At 25.6% G+C, this 24,310-nt stretch overlaps 2 protein-coding genes across 3 annotated transcripts; both read left to right on the top strand.

The window, feature by feature from the left end:
- Positions 1-6: 6 nt before the first annotated feature.
- Positions 7-1,226, top strand: LOC101511035 (uncharacterized protein At5g39865). The gene is made up of 2 exons (XM_073368240.1): positions 7-960; positions 1,108-1,226. Exons 1-2 carry the CDS (start codon positions 281-283, stop codon positions 1,136-1,138), a joined length of 711 nt encoding a protein of 236 aa, XP_073224341.1. The 5' UTR covers positions 7-280; the 3' UTR covers positions 1,139-1,226.
- Positions 1,227-19,162: 17,936 nt separating this feature from the next.
- Positions 19,163-23,862, top strand: LOC101510483 (amino acid transporter AVT1I-like). Of its 2 annotated transcripts, none has more exons than XM_073369299.1 (3): positions 19,163-19,380; positions 22,244-22,851; positions 23,299-23,862. In XM_073369299.1, exons 1-3 carry the CDS (start codon positions 19,245-19,247, stop codon positions 23,824-23,826), a joined length of 1,272 nt encoding a protein of 423 aa, XP_073225400.1. In that variant the 5' UTR covers positions 19,163-19,244; the 3' UTR covers positions 23,827-23,862. The 2 variants fall into 2 exon arrangements, with proteins under 2 accessions (XP_073225400.1, XP_004500298.1); XM_004500241.4 differs by having other exon boundaries at positions 19,167-19,431.
- Positions 23,863-24,310: the final 448 nt, after the last annotated feature.

Here is a 24,310-nt window from a genome sequence, read left to right as displayed (position 1 = left end):
CTTTCCCTCCCTTTCCTTAGTTCTTCACCACTCTCTCACTTATACACACACATTCTCTCAAACAAAAATGCAAAATCACCCATTTATGCTTCTTCCTCAATCACCAAAATCCAAACTTTAAACAACCAATTTCTACCCTATATCCCAAACAAACAAAACCCAAACCCCATCATTTCCTACTTCCAAAAAATCCCCCATTTCCCCCTCAAAATTCTCAACCTCTCAAATATACCTAAATAAAAAAAATACAAACTTTATACCATCTTAGTTCCCATCTTCAATGTGGCCACCATGGAACAAATCACCTTCATCTTCCTTCTCATGTTCCTCCTTCAAAGACATTCAAACCCTCATAAACGAATCCTCCAATACCAAACCTAAACCTTCTATATTCCACCGAGTCACACTCGCTAACTCGCTCCTCCGAGCCTGGTCAACCCAACCCAAACTAACTTATTTTCCTTCTCGACACTCACACGAAGATCCACGCGCCGCGCAAACGCATCCTCCCACACTCATTCCCGATTCACAGCAGCGCGTGGTAATCTACTTCACGACCCTGCGCGTGGTTCGAACAACATACGAGGATTGCAAAACAGTGCGTTCCATCATGCGCGGGTTCCGTGTCGCGTTGGATGAGCGTGACGTGTCGATGGATTCAAGTTTTCTTTCGGAGCTTCGTCGGGTTGCGGGTCGTAAAACCGGGTTGACACTACCACGTGTATTTATTAACGGGAGATATATAGGTGGGGCCGAGGAGGTGAGGTGGCTTCACGAGAATGGTGAGCTCAGGAAGCTTCTCGAAGGGTTGCCCGCAGCTGATTCTTATTTCCGCGAGTGCCACGTGTGTGGTGATCATAGGTTCGTACTTTGTGGGGAATGCTCTGGTGCGCGCAAGGTGTATGGGGAGAAGGGTGGGTTCAAGATTTGTACGGCATGCAATGAGAGTGGTCTTATCAGGTGCATTTCTTGTTCATGTTGACCATGTGCACCTACACATCAATTTTTTTTTCATCACGGTGTCACTAGAAAATAAAAACGTTTATATTTTTCTTTTTGATATACTTTCTTGGATTGTATTTTGTTTGTAATTTTGTGGGCATGTAGGAAAATGTGTAGACCCAAGAGGTGGAGGTGAATGCAATAGGAGTTTTGTGCTTCTATATTAATATTTCCTCGCATATAAACAAAATTGAACTAAAAAAAGTCAAGGTATTTAATTTAAATATTCCCTCCGTTTTACTATATATGTCATTGTAGCAAAAAAAGAAAACTCTTGTCTCCAATGAATATTATTAACAATTTTCCACATAATTTTAATTTTTTTATATTACTATTCAATGATTAGGATATATAACTTTCAAAATATTATAATACTTTAGATTGATAATAGCAAAAATTTCATCAATAGTTAAGTTAAAGATGTCTAGTTTGACAAAATTCACCAACATATAAGGGTGAGATAGGTGGTAAGAGATACACCGGGGAAATGCATGGTTGGTCTATTCCCGATTCATATAATGATCAATTGTTAACATAACTCACTTTATTCTCAATAGTTGCTTAAGGGATAAATCCGAAAATTATATTCTTATGAGTGTTAAGTATCAAGCATTTACTGTAATTGTATTGTTTTAAAAGCTAAAGAGGTGTGAATGGTTTGATTTTTTAATTAATTAATAACCGAGTCATGTCTGATGTATTAAAATGACAAAATTCTAAATTTTGAATACTCATATTGTAAAAGCATTATAATTGTATTTTTTTCGATGGTGAATGAGTTCATATCAAAATAGGTTGTTTTACGGGAAGCTAGTTTTGAAACAAGGGTGTGTGTTTAAAGTGGTAGCATAAGCGTTTCCTTTCCTTCTTCAAAGCTCATATAGGTATCATTTCTTAATTTGAATATTTATTAAAATATTTTCATGGGGAGGAAGTGAGGTAGTTAGAAAAATTCACTGGATTAAATAAGATAAAGTATGTCAGATTCAAGAGAAGGGTAACCTTAGAGTTAGAAATTTAAAATCTTTCAAACTTACCCTTCTGGGTAAGTAGTGTTGGAGGTTGATGAGTAATAGGGAGGGGTTGTGGTTTAAAGTGTTACGTCATAACTACGAAGGTTTGTGGTGGTGGAAATCTATTTATTCTATATTATAGGGTGAAGGTAAGGGAAATAGAAGTTGGTTTTCTAAGAGTACGATGAAAGTAGTGGAGAATGGTAGGGATACATTTCTTTGGATATATCCTTGGGTTACGAGAGATCTCTTATGTGAGAGGTTTAAACGTCTATTTAGTTTATCTATGGTTAAATATGGTTTAGTAGCGGATATTGTGACTAGAGGTAGCATAAGGGATATTGGAGGAGGACGTTGTTTGAGTGGGCGAAAGAATTGGTGGAGAAGTGTGTTGTGTTGGAGAAAAACTCTTAGGGTAGGTGGTTGTAAATAGGTGGACAAAAGTAAGTGAATATGAGGTGAAGGAAACATATAATCTACTTTTCAATATTTTGACATAAAAATTACTTTAGTTTTACTCGTTAGTTTAGAATAAAATAATTTCTTTATATCGTGTCTGATTTTTTCGTGAGAAAGAAGTCGCCATTAATTTTATTTTATTAAAGAAAAATTAGATAAAATCTAAAATAATGATTTTGAACTAAAAATTTGAATTAAGGAGTCGATTATGATTAGATAAAGTATTAACATCCTACATCGTCCGCCAAAATGGTTATCCTATAATTAATTGTATAAAAACTATTTATTTATTTTATTATTTATTTTACTCCAAAGAGAATAATAAAAAGAATATAAATTATTTATATTAATAAAAGAAGAAAAAATATTTTTTATTAATTTAGTTTAACAAGAGAAAGATCTTGCTTCTACATATTTCCAAGTGCAACAACAAAATCAAAAGCGGAGTAGTTCTTGGTAGAAAATATTTGTGGGTTAATCAATTTTATTATTATTCAATTTTATTTATTATTAAAAAATGGGTTAATAAAGATAAACGTGAAAGAAAAAAGATTATCATATAATAGGATAATAAAATAAATAAAAATATATCTATTTTTCTAAAATAAATTTTATTGTTACTGGCCACATCAATTTAAGAGGTGCATATTTGGTATAAAAATTAAAATCGACAATTAGATCTATATTATGGAAAATTGTAATACATAGGAAATTTTAAAATTTAATCGAAAAAAATATCATGAGTTCATGAACTATATTTGTCTCCTTTAGACAATGTATTTTTTCTTTCTCATATTTTTTAGTGAGTTGGGGTGGGTGGTCATAGAGAATATTGTGTAAGAATGGTGCGATGCAGTTCACTGAAAATCAGATTCAAACACTTCTCTATTTTTCTTTTCATTTTTTGAAATGGGTCGATATTTTCTTAATCTCTTCTCCTCCTCCCTTTTGTCTCCAATAGTCTCATAACACTCTTATTTAACACCCCAAATTTTATAATAAACTATTTTATTAATGAAATATGATTTTAAATAATTAATTTAGTTTTAAAATTATTTTAGAATACATGTTAATAAATTTCGTGATTAGTTTTTGATATATGGGTGCTTTAAATTATGTGCTAATTTTATACGTATTAAACTACATGAACAATCTAAATAACAAATATTATATTTTATATATTTTTCTAAATAGTGTTTTAGTGTAATATTTTAATGAATGAGATCTTTGAAGATTTTACGTGTATATACTCGTATCAAATTAATGTAATACTTTTCTGTGCATTTGACTGATATTAAGTATGTACATAGTTATATTTTAATTATTTATAACAATTTTCTATTTTTAGTTATTTTTTTATAAATAATTATCTTGAGATAGAATTGATATTGTGTTTGCTTTCGTTTATTTTTATATACTTGTTAATTGTTATGACATTGTGATTTTATATATATTTATTATGATTTAATAATTAATATGAAATATTGATGTTATATTTATTTATTTATTTATTTTATAATTTGACTATTTTCTAAAATGCTCATATTATTATAATGTGAGTATTTTGAGAAATAAGTATAAAATTGTAGATATTATTTTGAATGTGAGAGTTTCAATTATTAGTAATTTTTTTTTATTGATTATTTTAATTACTCTAATTTATGAAATATTAGTAATATTTAGAAGAACATTAAAAAGAAGATTAAATAATTATTAATTTTGTTTTAGCAAAATAAAAATAATAATAGTAAAACAAAAACAAAAATAAAGGGATCAATGGGTTTGACTCATGAACCCTAATTGTTAATAAAATAAAACAAATAAAAAATGGAAGGGAGTTGGAAGGGAAGCCGTAAAACCAAGAGGAAACGCAACAATAACCTATCGTTTGACACCGGTGATCGATAACTGTTCTAGAAAACTTTCTCCGTTTTCGCCCAAATTTGAGTATGTTATTTCATTCATTTAAGTCGTCAATTAAACATAATTTCCAGATTTTTAACAACCCAAATTTCTCTCTAAAATATCTGACTTCTCCATCTGTAAAATTCGTTATTTTGCATTGTTCTCCTTCACTGTAAGTCCGATTGGTGTGAAACCAACACCAAAACAACTGTGTGAAAAGTGGCTATATTATCCACTGATTGGTTTTATGATTTATGACAATTTTCCTTTACCTAATTTCGAATTTAGTTTTTTGAGTATCTTCTCATAATTTATTTTTAACGTTTACCCATAAACTGTCGAGTTAAATCGATTGAAGGACAAATAATCAATGAACAAATACTGTTTGCTCGTGGAATCTTATTCGTGTGTGAAAGCGTCAAAATAAGGTAATGGGTGAGAAAACATTTGAATTTATGAGTATAATATATTGTGAGATGAACGGAAAAATCGTATTTTCCAACGGTTCATCCGAGACTTGCTATGTACGGCAGTAGCCATTTGAGTGATCAATTAATTAATGTGCAAAATGAAAATTGTGAGATTAAACTATAGAATATAAATACTTATAAGATGTTGATTGATTCGTTAAATGTGTGGTATTTAATTTTATTGTGATATTTGATTTAATTTCGTTAAATGTGTGGCATTTGATATTATTGTGATATTTGATTTAATTTCTTTAAATGTGTGATGTTTGATATTATTGTGATATTGGTTGTTGAATTAATTTTATGTATATGTTTGATTAGATGAGTTTAAATGATGTTATGATAAAAGATGGATGTGTTGTGATAATTTTATGTGATGATGATAATATATGATTAATAATTGTGATGTGATAAATTTGTGATGAGTATATATGATGTATGATTGATGATAGTGATGCTATAAATTTGTGTTGAGTTTATGTGATGATGATGATGTGTGATTAATGACAGTGATGTTATAAATTTGTGATGAAAATATTTAAGTAATCCGATAGTTGATGAAATAATAATGATTTCAATTTGTGTTTGAGATTACTGTCTTAATGGAGTATTATAGGCCAACGAGGAAATAAAATAAATATTGAGAATTTGTGAAGTGAAGATTATTTTGTCATCATATAGGTAGGGCCCGACAAACCTAGTGATTCCGGGGAAGTACAACTGAATGAGCCTGATCGTGGCAGTCTGCTGTTAAGCCTTAAGACAAGATTGTTAGACCTTAGAGGTATTCGGGTGGGGAATTGCTAGGTGACTTGGAGGTAGAACTCCAAATGTCGGGAGCTACCACGCAACATACGTTTACCTCGAATGTCGCGTATATGTGTCTTGAGTTGAGTTGAGAGGATCTTTGAGGACATAGCTAATTTGAATTGTTCGTCCACTAGAATGGTGGCATAGTATCAAACCTCCTAAACAAGTACTTCAGAGTTAGAATGGTACCACATTGTGAAGTAAAATATAAGCTCATATATTGCAGTGCATTTTCCTGTGGTTGTTTTGTTGTGATTAATAAGTATCGTGTGTGATAATAATTTCTCTTAGATGATTTGATGTTATAATGAAATGCATTGATTTTACTTGTGGTTTTAACTTTATAATGTGATGTTTTCCTTGAAGAATGTTTGTATTATGATACAGTGTATTATGATTGTTTGCGTATTCTTCTTACTTATATTATAGGCTAAATTACAACCTTTATCTTTTTTTTTTTTCTCGAGTTGGTCCTTTATTTTAATTTTAAGTAACAATTTGATATTTTATGTTTTAAAATTTCAACAATGTTATCCTTTTTTATACAAAAATTTTAAAAAAATCATCAAAATTTTCAACCAAAACCCATAAAATTCATAATCATCTTCAATATAATACAAATTTTATCAAATCCATAATTCAAATGTTTAAATACACTCATATTTTCATCTCCAGCAACATTAAATAAAGAATGAAAATATGAGTTTATTTCAAGATATAAGTTATGAATTTGATTAAATCTGTATTTTATTGAAGATGATAATGAATTTTATGGGTTTTGTTTGAAAAATTTGATGATTTTTTTGAATTTTTGTAAAAAAAATGAAAACATTGTTGACATTTTAAAACATAAAATATCAAATTATCACTTAAAATTAAAATAAAGGACCAACTCGGGGAAAAAAAATATAAAGGAGTAAAACGTTACCTGAAATTAAGTTAAGGGACCGCATATGTAATTTAGCCTATATTATAATATTAACATGATTTCATAACTCACCTCCTTTGTTGTTTGTGTTTGACTGACTTGACCATGCGTTTTCGAAATCGCAGTTATTACATGTTAATGAGTCTTGAAGTTCAAGTTTGGGAGAAACCCTGCTCTGATAGGTGCTACCGGGAATTTAGAGTTGTAATTTATATTTTAGTTATGTAATTACAAATGATTTTTTTTATGAAAACCTTAGTACTAGTAAACTTTTGGAATTAAAATAAGAATTTATAGTTAAATCAAGTTCGTCGAGATTAAATTGTTTTAATTGAATAATAAAATTTGAATTGTTTTATGTGTAAACGTGATATCTTACAGTAGTTACAAAAGTTTTTATTTTCTTTATCCGGAGCAAACTTTACTCAAAAAATTTAGTATGAATTATGACATATGTTATTTTTGAGTTTAAGATGTCACACTTATTTATAGTAATAAATTAGGGCTAATTAATTTTTAGAAATAAATATCTACCATTATGACTAATTAAGTTGAATACTCATTTTTTTTTTAACTTTCTTCAAATTCCAAAAAATCATATTAAATACTAATGATTCATATTTAATTTACTCTAAAAAAATATTATTTTTAATTTTATATTTAATTTCGTTTTATTTTTTTTATTAAATAAAAATAAAAAATTTGAATTAATTTTTTATCACCATGTTATTATTAGATCAAAAAAGTATTAACAAAAATAAAAAAATCAAATATATATCTCTTTTTATTGAGATGCGAATATCGTATGAAAAATTAAATAAAAATTATATATTCAAATAAAAAATTAGGACAAAAATTCAAAATACTGTATTTATATTTTTTGTTGTGAATATTAAAAAAGAAGGACAAAATTAAAGTGTCGGTCAAATGGTGTCCACTAAATACCAATCAAGTACTGTAACTTTTTGTTTTCCTTCCAAGAGTCTAATGCTTGCCATTGAAAAGTCATAAAAAAAAAAACATTGAGAACAGAAATTTCTAGAGTAAGGTCGATTTGGATGGAACACTCACAAACCCAAAAAACCTACTCGAACCCACAACAACCCATACAAGTAAAATGTTAGACCTATCAACCTATTTTAATATGCCTCTTTGCGTTTCAACTCATTCGGGTCGGTCGGTTGATCTAACACATACTACTTTTTCTTACAAGTTACACGTATTTTTGACTACCGTTGATCAATGTGAAAGAAAATCTTGTGAAAATTGAAAACAATGTTTGAGGATTGAAGAACTATGTATATGTGGTCCCCACCTTAAGATTTGTGTTATCTTCTCCATCTTTTGCAACTACCAACACCCAAAATCAGAGTAGCATTCAACTTGTGCCATATCAACTCTTTTTTGTTGTTGCTATTTCTCCTTCGATCTCTCATCTCACCCGATTCATTTTACCTTCACATGCTAAATATTTTTCTCTTTGGATATCTTCACAAAAAACACAATAAACAACTAAATATGCAAATTGATCACAAAAATTATAAATACCGTTTAGATTAGTTTTTGAATTTTGTAAATTAGCAAATACATAATTGAAGTGCTAAAATATTAATTAAAATAGTCTATGTTTACACTTTTATTATTAAATATTTTGATATATGATTTAATTGAATATATGGCTTATCAAATTCCACATCAATGTCGTTTTCTCGAGGAAAATTTGCTAATGAAATTTTGTTATGTTAGAGATAAATTTATGAATAATTATAATCATGCACAGACTAATTATGAACATATTAGTTAAAATTCATTGAAAAATTAGTCAACGTGGTGATGACATTGATATGGGATCAACTGGAAGATCAAATATTCAATTAATATGTCATATCATAATATGTAACAATAAAAGTTTAAGTATAGACTATTTTTATTACTATTTTACAATTTCAGATATTTATTTGCTAATTTGTAAAATTCAGAGGTTTATTTAACTGAAGTATATAATTTGAAGAATCACTTTTTCTATTTACTCTACAATAACATAACTAGAAGAAATTCAGTGATCATGATGATGATGAAATTAACAAGTTAAATTTGTGCAAATCGATAGAATTGTCACTAGTGCAAAAATACCTTTATAAGTAAGTTAAAAATGACTTAAAATAAGCGATTTAAAAAATCATTCATTGTTAAGTCAGTTAAATTTCAACTGATTTAAAAAATCTACTTTTTAAATAAAATAAAAAAAATTATTTTTCCTCCCATTATATATGCATAACTAAAATTTAAAATCAACTAAAATATCATAAACAATCATAATTTTATACAATACTCATTTAGAACATAGAGTATAAAAATACATATATAGATAAAAAAATTAGAGTGAATAAACTCAAAATACACCACTCAAAGAATAGCCACTACCTACTAAATTTTACAATAGAAACTAATAATATCGGCCCCATTTATATCACCAAATCAACATATAGGTTAAAGAAACTCCTACTCCTCAAACTATGTTGGACTAATACTTCATAACTTCTCATATCTTTTCTTTTGTCATCACACCTATGCAAAGCCTACAACAGGTTTAAAAACCACAAAACCAAACAAACACACAAAACATTACACAATTAAATGTATAATGATAAACTCCATATTCTAAAAACGTCAAGATATAGAACTAAACTAAGATAGCAGAAAACATCATTGTTTTTATGACAACTATGCTATTAAAATAACAGGACAATGTTGTATATTCTATGTTATTAACTACAAAATGTATTAGAAGATAGATAGATTACCGAAAAATATAGTCAAATGTCAAAGAATTTAAATGAATAAATAATGTATGTTTAACTACATTAATAATTAAATAATTGAATAAGTAGTGTATATATATATATATATATATATTATATATATCACCTCAACATGATGAAGACCCACAATTGACTATGAAAATTTATAAAGTAAAGTATGAAATCCTATACACATTTCCGAGTTTTCTAAAACTCCAAAAGTTGAAAGAAAGTAACTGATTTGATTATTATCAAAGGAAAAATACCAATATTATTTTCTCCATTTAATTGGCAATTCACTAATGCAAACTTACCTTTTCTTCGTACAATTTATTGTTGCAAGGATGAAAAAATAACGAATTTTCTTACATATAAACTTTACTTCTAAATTTTCGTCTCTTTCTACTTCAATTCTACTGCTTAGTATAGTTGCATTCTTATCCCACCCATATGAACTTGACAATATAGTGTCATAAGTTATAAGAAATAGATTACAAACTAGGTACATAAAAAACGTATCAACTCCAACAACAATATAAAATACGCTAACATAATTTTTCTCTTTTTCCCCTTATTTCGTAAATGTAATATAAAACATACTAACATAATTTTTCTCTTTCCCCCCTTATTTTATAAATGTAATCCACATGTAAGAATGAAATTAAGAAATAAATCTAAAAAATAAATAAATAAATAAATAAATAAAGTGACCTAAAATTGGTGTCGACACCAATAAATATTATCAATAACAGAATGATTCACACAACCACATTGGCGACAATAATGGGGACAACAACGAACAATGGCTATAAATGAACATACAAACAATCAAACTATGTCAACAATAACTAACAACGAAAAACATAGAACAACTTCGACAAAGAACACATAAGACATCGACAAGGAAGCAGAGGAATGAAGAGGAAGTAAGATGAAGCAGAAGGAATAGTGAGGGAATGTCATAATGAACAAACTTCAGCTGAAATGATGAACGTCAATGAAGCAAAAATGGATTTGTTTAGGTTTCTCGATCCCTCGTGACCAGAACGAAATATGTTTTTTATTTATTATTACCAATCTTTAAGTTAATTAGTGTTATAATCACATTAAACAAATTTTACATATTTACAAAATTGTCAGCGCCTCATTTTTTTTTTAATTCGTTTTTTTTAAACTAACTTAAACATTTAATAAATATGTCTCCACTTCATTTGTTAACTCAATGATATATAATCTACTTGTCATTATATATAGCTGAAGTAACAATGTCGATTTACAAGGAATGGAGGTTTGAATTGTAAATGCACCTTTTAAAAATTACTGTGAAAAACTTAAGAAAGTAACTCAAAATTGATTTTGGTTGTGAAAATAGAGAACGTTCTTGGTTTTAACCAGAAAATGGAAAACGTTGTTGGTTAGTTAAAATCAGTAATTTAGTTTATGTATTTAACTTGATAATCAATCAAACTGAAAGTAAATAGATAAGAGAAGAGATACCACACAACGATATATCCTGGTTCACCCAACCCGGGTTACGTCCAATCCTCACAACCGTGAGATTTTCCACTAAGTCTTTAAAACAAAGAACCTTCTTGGTTTTACAACACCTAGTTTAGATCAACCTTGATATTCTACAAAGTTAAAACCTTTCCACCCCAGAAAGGAGTTCAATCAAGTCACCTATCAATCTTGATACGATTTCTTACAATCTACCCAAACTATATTAAACTCTTATAGTTTGAGTTTTACAATAATGATGAGATTGCTTTGTTAGAATCTGAGAAGACTCAACACTTGTTTGAGTTCTGATTCTTTGACAGAAAAATACACGAGAATGATTCTAAGAATCGAATGGAAAAATCAGAATTGATTCAATGTATGTGTGTGAGAGAAATTCAAGTATGATTGAAATGAGTAATGAATTTTCTTAGTACTTGAAGCTCTCATTTTTTCTTGAGTTTGGCCTTCCTTTTATAGGCTTTTTAGAGCATTTAATGTTGGTCAAAAAAGCTGTTCGTAGTGCTCTGTCAGTTTTGACCAAAACCAATATATTTGAATAAAAATATTTCAGCCTTTGAACATAATTTGAACTTTGTTGACTGGGTTGGTTTCTTTGTTCTTGATCAGATTTATCTTATGTATAATGATCCTTGAAGCTTCATATGTAATTATTGATGTTACAGCTTCGATCTGGAGTCTTGATTTTGTCCAAAACAGTTTGATAAATGATTATACACTTCTACAAAAATAAGGAGATCAATGCTGAAATTCTGCAGAAACGGAGATTGATAATCAATCTAGAGACTGGTTTGATCATTCTGGAGAAAGATGTTTGCTGCTGAAGATCAAGTATAACAAGCTGGAGAATGTTTATCAGTCTAGAGGCTGATGTTGCAATGTTGTCCATATTGATCAGAATGCTGTCAAGAATGTTCCGATCTGTCTGATCTTGCTAATTCGTGATCTTCTCTCTTTCTGATTCAAGTAGTTTCTTTGAATCTAATCATCTTAGTTTGTTCCTTGTCAAGTGCTAATGATATAGATGTAAAATCTAGAGGCTAAAACTTTTTTTAACTAGTGGAGATTGATTGGTTTTAGAGATGTGATGATCATTCTGAAACTGGAGAACATTCTCTGTTTTTTAGATTTTGTTTGTTCTCAATTCTTGCCTTTTTATGCTGATTTCTTTGTTTTGTTTAAATCATATCTTTGAATTAATACACTTAAAAGCACACGTTAAATTAGCATAACATTTAGAATCATAATTAACATTCTTAATTAACTTTTTATTTGTTTTAATCAAAACATTAAATTGAGATTTTGTCTCAACAATAGCTACAATAGAGACTAAAAGTGTTACAGTGAAGATCAAGTCAAATCCATTTTAAGTTAATGAAACAAAGGAGTTGAACTATATATAATTTAAGTTCAACTCATTTATTTAACAAAATCAAATTTTAATTCAAGTTCGACTTATTTGATTCATGAACCAAATTCAAACGAACTAACTATCACAATGAGTCTCAAACTATTTTTAAATTGATTCGATTTATTATCAACCTTACTCACAAAATATTAATGTGGCAACTATTTTAAAGCTATGACCTTACCTTAATCACAATGATAGAGATGTCTAAAATCTTCGTGTTGTGGTCACAAACCTCTTTTTTTAAAGCCATCTATACCATGGTAACCTTTTTTTTTTTTGGCTGCCTCATCTTTCTTGTGCATTTGAGTATACATTAAGATTGTTAAATATTACAAGGTGTTTATGATTGAGTTTTTGTTTTGAAAACAAACACAAAAATAAAAATTAAAAGAATACAATAAAAATATTTCAATTGAAGTTAAACTACTATAATAATTTTAATGTGAAGACAAATCATTTTAAGGATTTCTATTTGAAGTTAAATTACTTTAAATTTTCCATTTAAATTTAAATCATTCAAAAATTATAAATATATATAGAAAAAACCATCAATATAATTGCACATATATGTGTATTTTTTAACACTATGTGACTTCTATTGTATCAAAATATCTTTAACTTAAATTTTTCACGTACTAAATTTGATTCTTTTATAAATAAATTTCATATCAAACAATCGTACTTAACATTGTAGTTGTATACATAATGTAATTGTACACTAAGTAAGTTTTCAATAAAAAATATTTGTTACATAGAATCATTTATGTACTAAATCTTTTATGGATATAATTTTTCCAATATAGTACTTTCACATTATCATGCTTCTTTTACGATGTTGAAGATCATACAAAGTTGCAACCATATAATATAAAATATGAAAACTCTAAAATTGGATAAAAAATTGCAATTGTTATTTAATGACAATTAGAGATCAATAACAATGTAAATATTTTGACTACATGTAGACTTCTTTCAAACATATTATTGCTGCTCCAATACATTCAGGCTCTCCAAAACTAATATATAAATTATATCTCGCAAAATTCTAACATAATAGTATAAAAAAAATTTATATACAAATTTAAATTATTTATGATTAATGCATATTGTAACGAATAATTATAGTTTATATATAAATATTTCACCAAAATAAAAGACTCAAATATAAAAAATTGTCAACCACTAAGGTAACTTTAGTGTGTGATAGTTGAATTCAACCCCACGTTATGTTGGGAGGCAAAGCTAAGTAGGTTGGTACTAGCAAGCATTTAATAATTTCCTTTCGGACATGAACCTAGACAACATTTTCGTGCTTGCATCAATTTCATCCATGTTTAAATTGTGTCCACGTGAAATTGTACATCCGAGTAGACCATAAAGAGATAAATAATCAACGAAGTAGAATAATGCTAGCCACTTAATTTTTAACACATGATTTTTAATTGATAAAAGTTTTAATTAGTAAAAAAATAAAAAATAAAGAAATGTATTTTAAAAAGTGTGTTGTTAACCGTTCTTGAATCAAGTTAATAGTACTGTCCCGAACTGAAAATGCACGTGCGATTTAGTATACAAAGCAGTAAATGCAGCATAAAGGCTCAATGAATTATGAGATCTAAATTACTGGTGACATAATTATTGGTCTTCTTTTCTCATTTCCTCTAATAAAATCTAAACATATACTTTCAATAAATTAAAAGAAAATAATGAGGGAATTTTTCGTAAACATTGGATACTCCTATGTAAATATTGTACATGAAGTAAAAAAATAATATAAATATTGTACATTAATTACTCAATGAGCGATTACCTCAGTACTATGTATATCAGCACGTGATATTTAATGTTGTACGTATCTTCCATTTGTTACTCAAGGAATTGTGATAAATATGATTCTTTATATTTGTCAGATTTACAAATACATGGTGTATATTTAGGCTTCTTGCATGTGATACTTGGGACCAAAGATGACAAAGTGTGGCTGGTGCAAAAATGAAGCACGTTTATAATATCTGATTGAAATTGCAGAATATTAAAGAAGTTTTATATTGTTTGGAATATATATGTTATAAGGTTATTTCTTCGTTATATACTGTATCAGTCAAATACACTTTTAATTTTATATTTATTTATTTATAATGCTCTTATGTTAGAATGATATAATTTAAATATTAATTTTTTTGGAGTGTGAGAGACTCACGTTCGAAGAAAATATTGTTAAAATTTAAGTATAAATTATTCTCGCAACAACTCAGAAAAGAGAAAATATTAAATATATAATAGAAGAATTTTTCATATCCTAATAAAAATGAATTTAAAATTGTGCACGTTACAATTCTTTAAGTAAACATTCCATTAGTATATTTTTTAATCGTTTTGAAACAAAACATCAATTTTCTTTTTAAAAAATAAATATATATTAGGTAGCCTTTCAGGTACCAAACGTTCAATAATATGTATGTCACTAAAACATATGATATAGTGGAGAATATGAGTCACAATGATTTTTTGGTCGAATTATAAATTCATATCAAAAGTGAATAGATATTTGATAGTAACAATTAAAACATTAATTTTAATTAAATATATAAAATCACACATGTGGTTAATACATGGCAGCTGATTTTATATTCAGTTGGAGTTTTCTTTACTGTTCTATAAACTGAACCTGCACGTCTGGATCGGTCAAACCTACGTGCATTTTTTGTATATTTGAGAAAAAGTTAAATATATGATTGATTTGAAAAACAGAAAACGTTATGGTGAAAAACATTAACAAAAAATAATAGGTAGTATGTGTTATTTTATAATTGGTCAATCTATTATATGATTAATTCTCTAACTTAAAATTTTAGGTTTGTAATAAAATATATCATATAGTATCTTCTAGATTGATTTATGTCAAATACGCAATTTTTTTATTTTAACTTTTATAAGTTTTTGTTTATATGAATGTTTTATTCTTCTTTTTTTTTGTTCTTTTGTTTTTGTCCTTATAAAATTGTTATTAAAATTGGTTTTTCTATAATGTTAATGATTGAGTATCTAAAATTAAATATTTGACATATCGTAATGACTAAAAATATTTGAATAAAAATCAATTTGTAAAAACTAAAATAAAAAACCAATGACAAAAAATATTTGTAAGGACTAAAATAAAACAAAAATTAAAATTAAAAAAATATATAAGTTCAGAGACCAATTAATCATATATTTAAGACTTGAAAAAATAGTATTAAATATAATTTTGATCATTTATTTTTTATCAAATATTTGTTTTGGTAATTTATTTGTTTTTATTAATGTTTGTCATTTATTTTTTATAAGTGATGAATTTTAATTAGTTTTATGATTACAACAAAAGTTATAGCAACATTTGGTCATTCGAATCTTTTATAATAATCGTCAGTATATTTCATTAAAATATTCTTTCAAAAAACATCAATTTAATGAAATTATAGAATTGTATTTGAAAAAAAATATTTTTACATGCTTTTAAAATTCACAAACTTTTTAAAATAAATGAAAATTATTATAGTTTTTCGTATCTTCATCTCATTCTTGTTAAGTTTGCACGGTTAATTTATCAATGATCAAAGAATAAACTTCAACAATTAATAACATTAATTATACAACTATTTAAAATAATTACAATAAAAATGATATCAACATTAATTATTTATTAAAGATAAAAAATGCAACTGAATAAAAAAAATATAATTTAATAAAAATAAAAAAACAAAAATTTATTAAATTAAAAAGCCTATGCCGGACTATAAGCTTTTGCCACTAAGCCAATTATATATATATATATATATATATATATATAGTTAGAATATATTCTAAATAATCATTTGTTCCCATTAAGATATCATTTTGAAAAATTATAATTAGCTTTAAATAAAAGGCTCATAGATACATATACTCTCTTTATTTTGTTTAAAATTTTAATTATTTTATTTTTAGAATCGAATTTTTAATATAACTATTAATCAATTTTTGAGCATCCATTATTCGATGATATGACACTCTTTTATTGTAGGATCAATAAGTGCAAATTATTGTAGGATAAACTACTTTTGCACTCTTTTATGTCATTATTTTTGTAATGTAATTAATTTTTTATATATTAAAATATTTAAAATTATTTATTTTATTTAATTTTTTTTATAAATTTTTAAATTTAAAATATTTTAATAAAATAATTAATATTTATTTATTTTATTTTTAATATTTAAATATATTAAAATTTTAATATTATTTAGTTTTAAATATATATTAAAATTAAATTAATTTTATTTATAAATTAAATTATTTAAAATTAAAACTAAAATTTTAAATATTTCAATAGAATGTTTAACATTTATTTACTTTATCCTACAATAATTTAAAATTTTAATATATAAATAACATAAATAATTAAACTAATTATAAGAATAATGACATGAAAACTATTTTATCTAAGACACAAATATCATTAATGAGAATAGCACATAATAAAAATTGGTGGTAGACAAAAATTCTTAAATCCTAGTTGATAGGGGGTCAAACAAATGGATTTAGATATAGTGAGATTAAAAATTAATTTTTAATAAAATAGAGGTACAAAAAATGCATTTAAGTCTAAATAAAAATATAATTTATTATACTTTGAAAATCAATATATGTTTTTTGACGCTTAAATCCATATATTTTTATAACTTTTTTTTTTTATAAATAATAATTTCTTTTTAAATTATTTACTCACATTGCATTATATTTCATAATCATTCTTCTTTTTCTTGTCACTTATTAATGTCAATATAATATAAATACACATTTTTTAGGCAATAAATAGATTCTAGAAGACTATTAACTAATATATTTTGATTTATATAATGTAACTATTGATATTAATTTATAATTTTTTAAAAAATTACATTGACAATTAATATCAATCGTTACATTATTAGAGATATTTGATTTTTATCAAAATTAACTTGAAACATAATTTATAAATAGTTGTGATGTATTAATAGTGTAAATTTTTTTACATTAATAATACATAACAATTAAACTTTAACTAATATCTTTTTTGTCAAAAAATTAACTAATATTTTTTGAGTTTAATTTATATGTCATATCAATATAATTTTTTTTACACAGTTAACAAATTATAACCAATCTTAGGTGAATGCTTTTTTAGTTAGTTTTTATTATTAAAAATTATTAATGATATAACAATTGTGATTGATTTATAGTATAAAAACTCTTTACATTAACAATGTATATAAATTAAATTCATATATTTTATAATATATTAGATATGATTTATTATAAATAATTATTTGTTAAAATAAAATATTGGTTTGAAATACTATTTTTATTTATAAAATGAATAATGATTTTTTATATTTATAAACCCATGTATGTCTATAAATTTTATATATAAATATGGATGCAATTTTTAATTAATTTAAATAATTTCGTCATATTACAAAAAATTTCATAAATATGGATTCAATTTTTTTACTCACCAATTAATGTCAATATATAATAGTATTTTAAAACTACATTTTCTCAAAGGTCAATAGCTAATACCTCTTATAGTATATTAGATATGATTTAAATATTCTGAAAATTATATGTTCAAATAATCACACTGATTTAAAATTTTATATTTATTTTTAAAATAATTTTTTTATATTCTTTAATCATATAAGTCCAAAAAGTATTTAGATAAATATGAATTGCATTTTAAATTATTTCTTGACATTGAGTAAATTTTTTTATTTCGTCACATAATATTAACTTTCATAAATATGGATTCTTTTTTTAGTCACTAATATATATATATTTTTATATTAATATATACACAAGTTGACATTTAATTTATTTTAAATTATATTTTTTAAACATTTAATCAAATTTTTTACCATGCATAACACTTAAATCTGCCGTAAAAGAGTTTGTTTTTTAATTTTCAAAGAACGAAATTAAAATCCGAGTTGGAATCTTTTCGAGTACTTAAGTCTATTTATAAGATATTTTGATTCCATATCTCTTTTTTATTTAAAAATTTCTATTATATTTTTGTATTTAAATATATATATTAAAATGTATTATTTTTTTCGAGGTCACATCCTAGTCTTTCTATCAACTTAAGGGTAATTTTTTTTATGCAGTAAGAAGTCACATCCTACTTATAACTTTTTTTTTAATTTTTTTTTTAATTTTAACAAATGAATAATTGTTAATTTAATAAATAAAAAATAATAAAAAAATAATTAGAAAACAAAATTATATTAATAAAATAAATAAAATATATTTAATAGAAAAAAGTAAATTAATGCGGTTAAGTAGTTGTACGAAAACAAATAATGTCCTATATTAGTTTAACAACTTTATCTTATTTTACAGATAAATTAACTAATTTCATTATATTTTGTTAACAATTCACTCATATTTTTCTTCTGGATCTAATAAATAACAAATAATGAAAATAATAATAAAAATGAGGATATAAAAATCTACATACATAAAATCTATCATAACCTCTTAAAGGTAAAAAAAATATATTTTAATATACAAATTTAAATGTAAGGTATAATAGAGAAAAATTTTAAATTAAAAGATGATATAAAAATAAAATATTCCTATTTACAAGAGAAAATTAAAAAAAAGTATATTTTTACCTTTTTTTAATCTCTTTCACTATTTCTCATACATTGACCATGAAGTAGGAGTCCCGATACATTAAATATCATAAACAGTACTCATTGAACTTTATTAATAAATAATCCTCACTTTCCCAATTTGTTTTATAAATAAAATAGAAGAAAAGAAGAGATTAAGAAATCACGTGCGTGGACACATTATAAAACAGAGTGAAAGTGAAATTGTCTAGACACAAAGCACAAGACGCATTCATCTTCTTGAGTTAGGTACATGGCTGCTGAGCAAGGTGGCAGATTTTCCTCCATTGAAGTACCTCTTTTGAATGATGAAAAAGTGTATCATGTGAATAGTTCCAATGAGGCAGTGACAAAAATTAAGGAACAACAACACCAGACGGTTCATGTGGGTAATGCTTCTTTGTTCAAAACTGGCTTCCATCTTGTTAATGCTATCTCAGGTTCTTTTTCTTTCCTTTTATTTTTATTATTATTATTATTGTCTTTCATCATCAATCATATTATGATCTTGACACCTTATTGATGTAAGAGTAAACCACCTAATTTTTCTTTGAATTTGGGAATAAAATTTTAAAATTACAAAAAATATTTTAAATATTAAATCTCTCTTTGACTTTGTCAGAAATTAATTAGTCAAATTCATTAGAGTCAAATTTCAAATATGTAAACTATATTAAATTGATCTTTATATTTAATTAATTACTGTCAATTTCTTCGCCACATTTAACCATTGAAATAATGTTAACCAATAAATTTTGATAAAATAACAAATGTGAATAACTTTTGACAAAATCTTATATATTTGTAATTTTAGAAATGTATTTGAAAATGTCTTGGACTAATTAGGCGGTTTAGTGATTTGTTGCTTCTTAATTAGTTCATGTCCTTCTTGTGTCCTTTATTTTTCCATTTAATTTTTAAGATATGTATTTTGTTTTATACAATTTTCTTTTAATCTTTTATGAAACTTTTTTTATCTAGAAATTTTTTTTGATTTAAAGAAAAAAAAGGATACTATAATTTATTATATTTGGTTTAGTGATCCAGAATTTTTTTTTATTAAAAAAAAAAGAATACTCTAATTTATTATATTTTCAGAGACTAAATTACTTGCTTTAAATACTTCTAAATTTAATAGTTAAATTCAAAATGATTTCTGTAAAAGAAAGTTCAAAGACTAATATCATAGTATATTTTGATTTCAAAAATCATTTTACATATTAATAGTTTGGGACAACTTAATAACATTACAATTTGAACGACAAACATGATTATTTGCTCTAAACAAATCACCAATTCTGCCCAACATTTGTGCTATACATTAATTTTGAGTTATTTTAATTTATTACAACTTATAATTATGTGTCATTTATATTAATTAATTTTATTGATTAATATTACTCACTCTGTCCTAAATTATAAATTTATAATTATTATAAAAAAAATTATAAAATTATTTTAATCTCTTAAAAAGAAATTATTCTTAAATATAAGCCACAATTTAAAATGATATTTTAATAACATCAATCCACAAACTAGACACGTTAATTACTACACTATATATTTTTCATAATTATATATAAAAATGGCTGAAAATCATATAAAAATCAACATCACTAATATTTTTCAATTTTTGAACCGACACTTTAATCTTTTAAATTAAAAAGTATCTTATCAATTTAGTCTATTTGTCAAAATATATCTTTTCAAACATTCGTTGCAATTAATAAAAGACTTAAATATAGTCTTGAAACAAAACAAACATAAAATCTTAAAATATTGTAATGTTAAATTCGAAAAGAAAAAAATTAAATGAACTGACACTATTGAATAATGAACTAAATTATTATTTTATAAATTTAAAGGATTCATTGGTCTAATTGTTATTTATTATTTATTTAACAAAGAAAATATATTGAGAGATACGAAAAGGGAGAGAAAATATATTTATTTATAGATATTCAATTAATCTTAGAATCTTTTCTACTTTAAAGTGAGATATCGTTCTTTTACTCTAAATATTTTATATAAAAAAACTGATGTAAAGAAATGTTTATAATGATATTAATGTTGGGTGGGTTTAGAATGATAGTATTTTATTACATGGATAGGCTCAACAATGTCCTTTTCTTTTTAGGAAGCTAAAAGAATATACTTTTGTCAAAAGAATAAAAAATTACACTAGCGACTAAAATGTAGAGACTTAAAACATGAGTTCATTTTGTTGCTAAATTTGTGATAATAAAATTAGAGAATGATTTGAGATTTCCTGTCACTAATTTTAATGTTCATTTTATTTTATTTCTAATAATTTAAAAATTAATTTTTTTTTTCAATTTTTTCTTCTACAAACAATTTTGTGTTTTATTCCGTTAGATTCCTACTTTGTTTTTCACTTTGTCTTCACTCGTTTGTAACTATTTGTGCACAATATTCCATTGTATCCAAATGGTGACTGCAATATTGCTGTCAAGTCTATTGCGATAACGATATTTGAAAGATACAATATTTTATTTGACATAATATTTTAATGATACATAAAAAATAGTGTGGCCACTACTATTTTTCTCCATCCTAGCCACTTTATGACTTAACTTTTCAATTCAAGTTATTTGAAACTTAAAAAGTTGATTTTTTTTGTCTACAATAATGATAAATTTGATCATAAACTCTTATATAAAGTACAACGACTTTTTAAATTTAAATTTAAAATATAATATTTAATTTAACAATTGTGAAAAATATTTCTAAATCACCTAACTCTATTAAAAGAAGAAAAAGAGAATTAGGATTTGAGATTTGGTGGCACTGTCTTAGTCTCTCGTGGATTCTTATGATATAAATATTAAGCCTTTTGAAAAATAATTTTTAAAGAAATATTATACTGTTATTTCTCTATCCACCTCCAACATTATTGCCTCATAATCTCATATATGAAGATACAGATGGACATTAAAAAATACATTATTCTAGAACATTTTATAGTCATAAAACTGTATATACACCTGTAAGGTTTTATTTTTATTTTTTATTTTTTATTTTATCAAAGAAAAATAAAGAGTAAATATTGGTTTTAGTTTCTCGAATTATAAGATTATACCAATTTAATTTATCACATTATCAATATTATAAAATAGTTAAAGTAGTTAAAAAATAAAAGCAAAAGAAATTTAATAACAAATAGTTTCCTTTTCCTTATTGAGACATGGATGAACATGTTACTAATTAAGTTTGATTCTGTTTGAATTTCAGGAGTTGGTATTGTTTCAATACCATATGCACTAGCATCAGGAGGATGGTTAAGCATAATATTACTATTTATTATAGCCATTGCATGTTGTTACACAGGAACATTGGTAAAAAAATGCATGGACATGGATCTTGAAATCAGAACATTTTCTGACATAGGTCAACATGCATTTGGAAACAAAGGAAGATTAATAGTATCTATCATCATGAATTCTGAACTGTATTTAGCAGTAACAGGTTTTCTGATTTTAGAAGGAGATAATCTAAATAAACTAGTACCAAACATGGAAATTCATCTACCATGGTTAACAATTGGTGGTACAACAATGTTTACTATGGTTACTGCTGTTATTATTTTGCCTACTGTTTTGTTGGAGGATATCAGTTTGTTGTCTTATGTGTCTGTTGGTGGTGCTTTAGCTTCTTCAATTTTCATCTTTTCTTTGTTGTGGAATGGTGCTATTGATGGAACAGGTTTTGATGGAAAAGGAAAATTTTTTATATTCAGTGGAATACCTTCTGCTGTTAGTTTGTATGCTTTTTGTTATAGTGCTCATCCAGTTCTTCCTACACTCTATAATTCTATGAGGAACAAAACTCATTTCTCAACTGTAAGTACTAACCAATTTTACTAATTTCATGTGATTTATGAGTATATATAAAGGCTTAATTACAGTTTTGGTCCTCATATTTTAGATGAATCGCAAAAGTAGTCTCCCTATTTTGTTTCTCTCCAGTTTTGGTCCCCAAACAGAATTTTGGTTCAAAATTTGATGAAATTTCATTTCTTAAAATCGTATTTCATCATTTATGATCATAAGTTTCAGATACAATTATTGCACCACGAGATTTTAAGGCACTGTGTGACTTAAATAAATGAAAGAAAAAAAATGAAATTTCATCAAGTTTTGGACCAAAACTGAAGAGAAATAAAATAGGGGGACTACTCTCGCGATTCAGCTAAAATAGGGGGATCAAAACTGCAATTAAGTCATATATAAACATTCAGTGTCACTATAATTTAGTCATAAAATGTGTTTTTCCTCTGTTTTATGCAGGTCCTGTTACTAAGCTTTTTAGCATGCACACTTGGTTATGCAGCAGCAGCAATACTAGGCTACTTAATGTTTGGAGAAGATGTTGAATCACAAGTAACTCTAAATCTTCAAACAGGAAAGTTAAGTTCACGTGTTGCAATATACACAACCTTAGTGAATCCAATAGCAAAATATGCATTAATGCTTACACCAGTTATAAATGCAATTAAAATGAAAATTTCATGCAATTATTTCAACAAAAGGGTCACACACATGATTATTAGTACATCTTTATTAGTAACTTCTCTTATTATAGCAGTGACTATTCCTTTATTTGGTTACCTTATGTCACTTGTTGGAGCATTGTTAAGTGTGTCAGCTTCAATTTTGGTGCCAACAGTTTGTTACTTGAAGATTTCAGGAGCTTATAAGAGATTTGGATTTGAAATGATTATTAATTATTTGATCATTGTAATGGGGGTAGCTATTGCTGTTTTTGGTAGTTATAGATCTATTGTGGATATAATTCAAAATTTGTACTTAGAATGATTAAATTGGAAGTTTGACTTGGAATAGTTTGTTTTATTTCTTTGTTGTCTAAAGAAGTACTTTAGTTTTTGTTTGTTAGAGATTTTGTTGTGATTTGAACATGTATAGAAATAGGAGATTGTTTAATTTTTTGCTACAAAAGGTATTTTTCTAAGCAAGACAACGTGATATTTTTGAACCGGTTATTTCTTTTTGAATAAATTAATGTATTTTTACGTGATCCAAGACATTAATCATTTATGATATCGAAATTTATTTAAGAGATTTATATCTTTAAATATGTGATTTTTTATATGCATTAAAAAAATAATATATAATTGTTTTACAATAATAATTTTATCATTTAAAAAGTATATATATTATATATGATATTATGAGTTGTATACTAAACGCATAATATAAAAAAATAATATTAGTCTATTTATTATTAAGTGTAAATCAAACACATTATTGCGAATAAAACCAACCTTAAATCATGGTTCAA

Source organism: Cicer arietinum, chromosome 5 (genome assembly GCF_000331145.2).
Source record: "Cicer arietinum cultivar CDC Frontier isolate Library 1 chromosome 5, Cicar.CDCFrontier_v2.0, whole genome shotgun sequence".
Taxonomy (NCBI): Eukaryota; Viridiplantae; Streptophyta; class Magnoliopsida; order Fabales; family Fabaceae; genus Cicer; species Cicer arietinum.
Note: the sequence above shows the minus strand (reverse complement) of the source record. Positions and strands in the feature narration are given on the sequence as shown.